At 43.9% G+C, this 10,636-nt stretch overlaps 1 protein-coding gene across 1 annotated transcript in view; it reads right to left on the reverse strand.

Moving 5' to 3' along the window:
• Positions 1-216: 216 nt before the first annotated feature.
• LOC131479003 (DNA replication licensing factor Mcm5-like) overlaps positions 217-10,636 on the reverse strand; it is a gene marked incomplete at its 5' end in the record, with an annotated part of 22,381 nt that continues 11,961 nt past the window's right edge. Inside the window, 6 exon segments of the mRNA XM_058659656.1 lie at positions 217-286; positions 1,220-1,329; positions 4,800-4,947; positions 6,381-6,470; positions 8,873-9,018; positions 10,381-10,465. Coding sequence (XP_058515639.1) covers positions 217-286; positions 1,220-1,329; positions 4,800-4,947; positions 6,381-6,470; positions 8,873-9,018; positions 10,381-10,465 — 649 coding nt within the window.

Raw genomic sequence — 10,636 nt, forward strand, 5'->3', positions numbered from 1 at the left:
AGCTGTTTTTTTTTAAAAAAAATTCTTCTACTCCTGCCTTCACTTCTTTCTTCCTTGCTTCTACGCCTTTCTGTTCCTGGCTGAAGTGGTCCCTCAGAGGCGTTGGTCTCTACTTTAGTTGTCTGCGGCCGCCTTCTTTCCCGTCTTGTGCCTGTATGGCGCGCATGGTTCTTTTAGTGTGCTAAACTGCAAAAAGCGAACGCCCGTTCATTTGAATCATGGCCTACGTAGCGAGCGATCTCCTCTTTCTTGTAGATCGCCTCTACGAATGAGAATTGACAAGGCTCTGCAGAAACGACGTTTGCAACCACACAACAGCACCGAGTAACAACACTAAGAGCCACATAGCAGTCAGTAGCATGTGTGGAAGCGGCAGCGGCAGCATTTGCAATAAATACGCTTTTTCTTTCTTTCTCGAGAAAAAGCCGAAGAAGCTGGCCGCCGGGAATTGATAACAACCGCACGGAACAGGAACACTCAACACAATCGAAAATTGACCTGCGCGGTTGACGACAGCAACAGCAGTAGCAGTGACAGCAGAAGGGTGGCGCACTGCTTCAGTAGTAGCGGCGAAGAGGCCACCACCAACAAGAATGAACGAAGGGACGTCTTATGAGGGGAAACACGACAAGTGAGACTAGTAGCAGAAATAGGGACTCATACTCAGAAGCATCAGCAAGTCGCGTCATTTATGCCATCCCGTGCAAACAGAAGCAGCACTAGCAGTACTGCTCTATAGCGCGCACGCAGCTGTAATAGTACTAGCAGCTGCAGCGGTATATGATACACTCAGCAACACTACTCCTATTGCTACTACTACTAGTAGCAGCAGCTGTTGCATAGCAGCACAGATGCACTAGTAGTAGTAGTGGGAGTACTCTTAATAGTGGGAGCAGAAACGACAGTATAGAAGACGCACTCGTATTATCAGTAGAACCAGCAGTATGATACACGCAGTATAAGAGACGCACTCGTATTATCAGTAGAGCCAGCAGTATGATACACCCAGTATAAGAGTAGTACAAGCAGCCGTAGTACCATACCAACACACGCAGCACTAGTAGTAGTAGTAAAGTAGTAGTAGAGGTACGAGTACGAGTTGTCTCTGCAGGAGAAAGCGCAAAATTCCTGGAGATAGCCTATTATCAGCAGCAGCGCAGTTGTCTGTTATCTCTTTATATGCTTCTCAGTCAGTCAAAGTTTGCTCATCAAACCTTACCTACTAAGTATGGCCTTATCAAAACCTTGAAGCTGCAAGTCACGCAGTAGATTCTTTCTCTGAGTCCTCTGTCCTTTCTGCAGCCGTCCTAAGATTGCCTCCTCTGCATGCTATTTTTGTAAGACAGACACATGCAAGTGCAAATGCACACAAAACGTCAAACTGAGGGACCGGGATACGCAGAAGAAGCACAAGTATATTTCTCTCTGCATGCTGTGTTTCAGAGAAAAAATCACACTTGCACACGTATGCGAAAGTACAAGGAAGGTTTCGTTGCAGATGCAGGAAGAAGAACATGTCTCTGCTCCTCACACTACTTTTGAGTGTTACGAACGCAACTGCAGACGGATACAAAACATAGAGGAAAGGGCTTTACATATGCAGAACAAGATGGAATACACAAAACTCCCCGAAAAAAGCCTGCCGACATGTATATGTGTGAGTGTGCGACACGTTCTCATACGAATATGCATACGCATGTGTACGTACAGGAGACCCCAAGCGTGTGGTTTTCATACACATATATAGCACACACACGAGTACAACCGTGGATGGGTACACCATGTATACGTAAGAGAGAATCACTCTCTCGTTGCGGACGTGAATTTCATACATGGGCAGCACACAGAGAAGTAAGCCAGTGTGTGTACGTACACTTTGTATACGTATATGTTGTAGAGCATGGGAGGTTTCACCCATACATGGCACGTACGAGTACAACAGTGTGTATGCACATCATGCATACGTACATCTATCTCACAGGGCATATGAGCGTTAGACGCATGTAGCACATGCGCGTACAACAGCATGTCGCGGCCTGCAAGCATTACATCATGTATACGTAACTTTCATGGAGTATATGAGTGTTTATACGTATATAGCACGTAGGTGTACATTAGTGTGGAAGCTTGCAAGCGGTACATATTATGTATACGTACATTTCGTGGAGCATATAGTCTCACACGTATGTAGCACAGAGGAGTTGCAAGTAGTACATCATGTATACGTAGATTTGTCATCTGGCGCGCTCTATGCATATGTAGCACGTAGAAGTACAACAGTCTGTAGGCCTGCAGACAGTACGTCACGTATAAGAATATATGGGGCCTGCTCTATACATGTGTAGCAAGCAGCACGACAAGATAGTGATGGTCTACCAGGTGTACACCATGAACATGCATATATATATATATACACAGGCAGCATGTACAAGTACAAGAGTGTGTAGGTATGCGAACAAGGGTGCCCTGTGTGTGTGTATGTGTGTGAAAACTCGTACGATGTGCTCACAAAGCCCTATTAGACATTCAGGAGGCCCGCAGATTTCGACGTATATTTATCGATAAATCATTTGAAAAAACCGCAGGGGGTACACCCCTCGATTCCCTCCTGCCGCCATAGAGATGAGTGGGGCATGTGGACGGCCCTCAGAACTGTATGCACACTTCAATACACACGTACTTATATATACGTATGAAGACATGCCCATGGACATAATATACATGTAAGTATCATGTTTACATATTCAAGGAACGCAAAACGGTAGTCTCTATCTATACAGGCACCTACAGACCTATCTAATCTATCCCTCTCTTCTTCTCCAAGCTGCGTGAGCTGACAGGAGGAGATCTTGTAGCAGCTGCTACTGGAGAATTGTGTCATTAGCAGACGCAGGCACAGGCAGAGTAACGGAAAAACGGGGAAAGGACGATTCGAATACATGCAGCAACAGCCGTCATACTCACACATGCTCGCGTACATCTCCATATCTCCATACAAGCGCACACACCCATGGCGGTGTCTACATGTACCATTTCTGTGTACGCACCATTCAAGACACGTAAGACGGAATGAAATCGTACGGCTGCATTTGCAGACATACATCATGTATATGTATATCTATACATCCATATGTATGTCTATATATATATATATCTATATCTCTGTTTCTCTCTACATATATATTATATATATACATAGATATGTATATATATGTATACGCGTCGAATTCAGATGCACTGCAGCCAGCCGCGCCCTGAAATTTCGCAGAGATGTCGGCCAGTAGTTTCTTCTAGAGGAGCATGCAAAAGTTGCAGTTGCTGTTCTGTGAATTGGTGTACATGCTACAATGTATCTGGAGTAAGTAATAAAAAAGTAGAAGACTGCACAGAACCCCCGAGGGCAGTGTGTGTTTTCCAGAGCGTATGCAACAATGATACTCAGTAGAGAACCAGAAACCGCATGTATGTGTACATTGTGCCCCCTAGGCTCGCAATCACGCAGAACATACGAGAGAACACCCAATCGTCTCATCTGTTTAGGTATTCGCTTCGCATACACAGAAAAACACGTGCCGTTTCTTCGCCTGTACACATCTCCTTCTCTCTCTCTCCTCTCAGTTTCTCTTTCCTTCATGAGTGTACGCTAATCTCATCTCCAGTTGCCTGCAGATGTACGAGTGCCTGCTGGCCCCATAGCACGTACTACATGTGAAAGCGTTAATAGTGCTGCCCTCCACGTGGTAGCGTACATGTATGTGCCGGAAAATCGAGTGTCAGGCTATTGTCACACCGATGCGGCTGCCACTTTCCAACTACTAGTAATGATGTATGTACTAATATCCGTCGGCAATGTAGCCCTTTTTGCCTCCTGGTGCATATATACATAAATGTATAAATATATACCCTCATACGTACATACTTCTAAATATATATACTCGTATGTATATACTTACACATATATACGTTTATATATATATGTATATATATAGAGAGAAAGAGAGAGATAGGAAGAAAGAGTCCTTGCGTAGAGGACTAAGACTCTGCTAAACTTAGAGTAGAGAGGAGCCTCTCATCCCCTCTGATGTTTGCGTAGGATACGTACATCTGCAGCAGTGCTTGTAAGAAATGAATGTGATTAGTCTCGCGTCCTCGCTTGCCTGCACAAGGTGATCAATGCACGTAATTGCGGTTTTACAGTTGCTGCCCCTCTTCCTTCGTGTGGATCGCAATGCAGTCTTTCTACATATAAATGTATAGATGTCTTTTTATATCCCTCTTCATATGTATATATCCGCACATATATATATATATATATATATATGTATTTTGGTGCGTTTTGCCTATGAAAGCGGATATACTCTTTTTGAAATGTATTCATGTGTACACATCCACAGAAACCTAGACACACACACCTGCACCACCGGGAAACACCATCTTCAAAGACACATTCTCCACAAACATAGGTGTCCGCAATAGAGTCCCATGATTTAAAAGGTGATGGAGAGCTCCACATCTCTGGAAAAAAAGGGCGAATGCCTTGTTTTCTAGCATAGATTCTTCATCATCCTGCAAAGAAGGTGCTTCAAGCGTATTGACGCTATACGGTAAGTAAAGGGAGGATGCGTGCACATTCACTCATATAGAATGTACTGCAAGATAGAGAATGCGACAGGCCCTAGTTTATATTTATTTATATATATATAGCGCCAAGGAAAAAAATGGCGATACATGCAGAGAGTGATGCGATGGGTTCCAGCTGTCATATAGGTGTATGTACAACTCTTCCACAGAAGGGGGACTCACTTTCACAAGTTTTGTTCTGCGGGAGAAAGACCTTCGAAAACAGCAGTGTGCCTGGCAGTTTCTGCTGTCGAAACGGAAAACATTTCGATTGCGAGCTGCACGTGGCGAGAGGAAGCCACTGGACTTAATTCCATCTTAGCAAAGCTGCGCCACATACGTGATAGAGGCAGCAGTAGACACCCACACAGACGCACACGCACACATATAGAGCAGGGCTTCGACAGAAAAACTAACGAGAAAAGAAGTCTACACAGTTTGAGGGTATACCACACGATGAATTTCTTGTCCTACAGAATCCTCCTCCCCCCCTCCCGCTGTGCAACAGTGCAGCCCCATACGACGGTTAGACCGCTTGTTCGTAGTAGAGACAAGCCTTCTGGTGGCATGGTGTTGCCTATGCTGCTCATGCCGTCTACTGGCCCGCAGACATAGCGGCAGAGCCTCAACGACTTCCTAGGTCTTACAGCTCGGCTATCGGTTTCCACGGAGAAAAACGAGAAGGTCTCAGGCGCCCGGGACAGCACGTGCGCACTTGCTGTCAAGAGTGTGTGTGTAACATAAAACAGCTGGTTGAGCCGGTCTCACCCCCATACAAAGCAAGGCAGCTGTTGGATCCCTGCCTAGCTCCCTCTCCCCTCGCAGTCCTTCTGTGGTGCGGCAGTAGTGTAATGCTTGCATGCGTTGGTTTCTTGGTGTGTATTGCTGCCGTCCGTACTACAGGAAACCCGTGTGTGTGCAACAGGCGACGGGTAGTCACTACAGGCGAGAACTTCTACGAAGACATGTGCACCAGAGGCAACATGCGCCACGTCGTTGCTGTTGCAAGACGAGCAACAACACCGATATGTTTCTTTGTTGCGTCTCTCTGCCATCGTCAACCGCTTTTCTCTGTCCTTGTCTGTCTTCTTCGAAAAGTCGATCCGCGACCGATGTCTCCACACACCTATATATATATATATACATATATCACATATATCTGCCCTCCCTGTGTTCGCTTATATACATTCCTCACGTAAGAGAGGCGTCGCAGCACTTCTGTGTGTGTGTGTGTGTGTGTCTGCCGACATACACCATTGACATGTTTGTAAGCAAAGAGCACCTCCACATCTTTCAAGTAAGTCGACCCTTTCTTTCAAAAAGCTGGTCCCCGCTACGTAGACTTGCAAAGACAGACGCTGCAACGAAGCTTGGGCACTGAGAAAGCTTACGATTACATCATGCGCATACACACTCCCCCCATATGTGCTTTTCTGTGTGACTGGGTTTGTGCCCTCGTGTATGTGCGTTCGTGAGTGGACATTGAACGAATGAGAGGACGGCAGCCAGCCAATCACTGGTGTGTAAGTGCCTGTACGTATGTGTCGGTGTGTGTGTATGTGTGTCTGTGTGTGTATGGTTGTCTGTCTGTCTTTCTGTCTGTCTGTCTGTGTTGAGGGGTGGGGGTGGGGGTGGGGGGTAGATGCTGAGGAAAAGCCGCTACAGAAACGCGCAACGTAAACAAAAGCCACGTTTGACTGCTACATGAGAAGCAGAGAAATACGACTTGCAGGGAGGTTGTCTTTGTACACTTTTTTTACCTCTCGGAAATGCGGACGAGCGATTCTAACTGTCGTAGTGTGATCGGTATTTTCTTCGTTCTCGATCTCCCGTCTTCACGATTTTGCTGTCTGTAAACCGGCGCATGAGCCACACGTTCACAACCAGCTCATATACATGCCCATATACCGACTTGCACATCAATACACTCTACCAGTAATGAGCGTATATCTATACCAGTGCACTTGGGCTGCAGCGAGGCAGTCATGAATAGCCTTTTCCTCTGGTAGGTCCATGAGTACCGGAGATGAGCTGGAAGACTATTTTCTACCAGTAAATGAGGTAAAAGAGGTGATTATGGAGCGTCCCTTCAGGGAAATGGTTGAACAGGTATACGGGGGGATTTGTGTGCCCCATGTATGCTACGACCACTATATACATACTTTTATACATATATATATACACACACATATTATATATATATGTATATATATATGTGCCTGTTGATGGTATACATACACACTGGCGAGGCGAGTGCGTTCACGTGAAGGGACGCGCTGGCTAGAGCACGTGACAAATAGACGAGAAGGGTTGATGCATGACATATTACGCCAGTGGTCCCCAGTAAGAGGCTTCTAGGCACACTATCACGTATATATATATCTATGGATGTATCGATGGACAGGCATATGCATATATACATATATATATAAAGATAGATATATATATACATATATATCTCTTGATAGTTAGGTACGTAGTAGATGAGTAGTCCCCAGGTGAAGTCTTTCTGAAAACTATCATCACGTGGATTTCTATCGATATGTGAGTAGAGAGGTGTATGCTATGTATATATATGAGGATAGTTATATACATGTATATATACATTGATAGATATTTAGAGAATAGGTCAATTCGAGTACTCAGGGAAGACCTAGTGGGAAACCAGCACCCTCAAAAAACGGTGTTCAGACAACACCAGCGAAAACACAACCATAATACCATTGTATCAAGCGAGGCAACCCCGTGCAAATATCTTTTTTTGTATTGGCTTATCGTCACCCGTACCTCATCTCACAAAGGACGTATTATTAGCCCATAATTCTTCTCCCTCTTTCTCTTTTTCTCTCTTATTATATATGTGTATATGTTTTCAGACATCAGTCACATGTATATATACATATGTATATATATATATATATGGGTATATACACAGAACACTCTTTCCACATGTGCCTATCATCTATCCAGTGGTACGTAGACATCGTCATGTAGTGGCAATATTACTACGTGCTCTGCGTCAGAGAGAGCTGGATAGGTGAGAGATGGATACGTGAGAGGAGAAGAAACAAAGAGAGATGAGTAGATGAGAAAGAGACACACACACATATATACACACATACCAATGTACATGCATTCAAAGTCATGGCTTCATATATGTGTGTGTGCGTTTCGTTGTATATTTTTTTTTCGGCTGACGTGGTGACACCATCTAACACGAGGTGCGCCGCTTCGTATTGCACGCAAGGCATGTACTCCTTTTCTGTTGTGATTGTCCACATTGTTGTTGCTGCCGTCCCCTGTAGAAGAGCGAGGTCTAGAAGAATGGCGTAGAGGCTCTGCAGTAGGTTTTGCTTTCCTTCCTTTCTGCTGCTCTCGTCGTAGTATACTGCCCTACGCTTCTGTGTGATGTTGTCTACGCCTTGCCACTCTGTCATAATATGGACAGAATACTTATCCTCTAGACTGGCTCAGTCGCAGTTGATTTTGACAACGTCCCCCTGTGTCCATAAATGAAAAATTTGCTGAGTTTCTCAATCTACTTGTAACACTTCAAAGTGCTCCTGCTCCTGTTGCTGCTGTTGCTGTTAGCGTGGCTCCTCGATTCCTTGCTGCTATTGCTCCTCCTGTCCCTCTTTTTGCTAGGGCTCCTGCTGCTGGAGTGCTGTTGTTGCTGGCGGTCTTGCTGGTGCTATCGGTGTTGCTGGGGCTCTATAGATGTTGCCGCTGCTGGCACGGTAGCTGGTGCTGGCGGTGTCGCTGTCGCTGCAGATGTTGCTGCTGCTGCATATGTTGCTGTTGCTGTAGATGCTGCTGTTGCTGTAGATGGTGGTGTTGCTGTAGATGGTGGTGTTGCTGTAGATGGTGGTGTTGCTGTTGCTGCTGTTCGTATTGCTGTAGCTGTATTGCTCGACTGTCTTACGAAACCTCTCTGGTGATGTGTTGAAGTCTAAAGCCACTGCTCCCCATCCTCCTCTTTCTCCTCCTCCTACTACTACTACTACGACGTAAACACTAGTGCCCCTGCTTGAAGCTTATAGCTATTACTATTACTACTCCTATTACGACTACTGCTAGTACTACTACTTCTATTAGGAATAGTAGTAGTAGTATTAGTAGAACCACTACCACTACTACTGATACTTTCACTGCTAGTAATACCACTACTACTACTACTACCACAACTAGTAGAGTTGTAGTAGTAGTAGTAGTACGCACAGCTTTTTTATAAGAGAGGGAGGAGTGGTCTTACCGCGTTTGCACGTAGAATGTTTTGAGAGCATCACGAGCATCTTGACTGAGTAAGGGCGGAGGCAACATCTTTGCGAATTGTATGTAATTTCTCAGTACCTCGAAGGGTATGATATCTTCTGTTGCCGTCTTTTCTGCTCGCTTTTGCTGCAGTACAAAAAAATTAAAATGTAGTACCTACCCTGTACGTTCTTCTTTATTAAACTCATGTGCATGCTCACCACTCATTCATATGCTAATACACACCCACGTATATATACGTATATACACACTATACGTCATATATATTTATATATATACGCATATATAAACACTGATACGTATATGCATATATATACTAATACTGATACGTATTTGCGTATACATATATATATGAATATTCACGCAAGAGCACAAGGACAAACACAGACATAATAATAGAGACACAACAGCAGTAGAAAACACACAGACATGCAATATTTCTTGAGAAGTAGATATTACACTCCACTCTGTATACAGACTGCCAGTAGTGCGCTGCTTCAAATAAATGCTAGGGCCTCTTTCCTTCTTGCTCTGCAATCACAGATTGCCTTGAAAAGAACCGAGAAACAGAAATTAGTTCAACGGACCAATTACAGAATACATACATACATACACACCAAGTATATGGCTCATGCACTACTGGGAGGATTATATATATATATATAAATGTATGTACGTATCTATGTATGTATGCTATGTATGTATGTATGTTATGTATGTATGTACGTATAATAAACATATACTTACACATATATTTATAAATGTACATGTATATACACATACTTGTACGTCTATAAAAATATATGTATATGTAGTTTTCCCTTATTCAGACTGGTGTAAGGATGTTGTGTAGATTCTATTGATTTTCATGTAAGAGGTCGCCAGAATGACACACAAAGAGGGTTATCAAGAGAATTCTATATACATACATATATACATATATGTATATGGATCAATTCGTACGACGTGCGCTACTGCGAGCACTCCAACGCGGTCTACGTAAGAGCAAATACATATATGCTCACTAGAAGGCTTGTGTGAAATACGCATATGTGCACATATATACATACATATGCTCGGTAAGGTGGTGTTAATAGCATACATATGTGCATGTATCTATACATGCTTAGTAAGGTGGTATTGAGTATACATATATATATATAGGGTAAGTAAGATTGTATTAAGTAGAGCATATTACGATACTGCACCCGTATACATATGTTTATGAGTTAGTACCGTTTCTTTCGGTAGAAGAAGAGAAGAGCCAATATTGGTAATGGCTGTAAGACGCTATTTTGTAAGATGCGTATGAACAAAGAGAAAAAAGAACAACTAGAGGTGTACTAATCATCTCTCAGCTAGCTTCTCCGTACGAGAGGATTTTGGAAAAACACAACAGTAAGCTGAGGAAACTCTTGAAGAAGCTTCTTCGTCCTGCCACGCTCGACGACGAATAGCCAATAAGAAATATATGAATACGAGACGTACCGCATGGAGCTCAAGGACATGGGCACAAAGAGCCGAGTCACGAACGTAGTCCTCTTTATCTCTCAATAAGAAGATCAAGTCAAATCTGCAAGACAGCGACAGAGCACCACGTGACGGGGGAGAGGTACTAAAGCTACTGAAAGAATGGAGTCACACACACAGAGGGGAGGAGAGAGCTCAGTGAAAAGAGAAAAGATCTCTATACACAATGGAGTGCAGACATGCACCAGGGCGCATAAGGAAGCAGAAATGGCAA

Source organism: Ochotona princeps, unplaced genomic scaffold (genome assembly GCF_030435755.1).
Source record: "Ochotona princeps isolate mOchPri1 unplaced genomic scaffold, mOchPri1.hap1 HAP1_SCAFFOLD_2853, whole genome shotgun sequence".
Lineage (NCBI taxonomy): Eukaryota > Metazoa > Chordata > Mammalia > Lagomorpha > Ochotonidae > Ochotona > Ochotona princeps.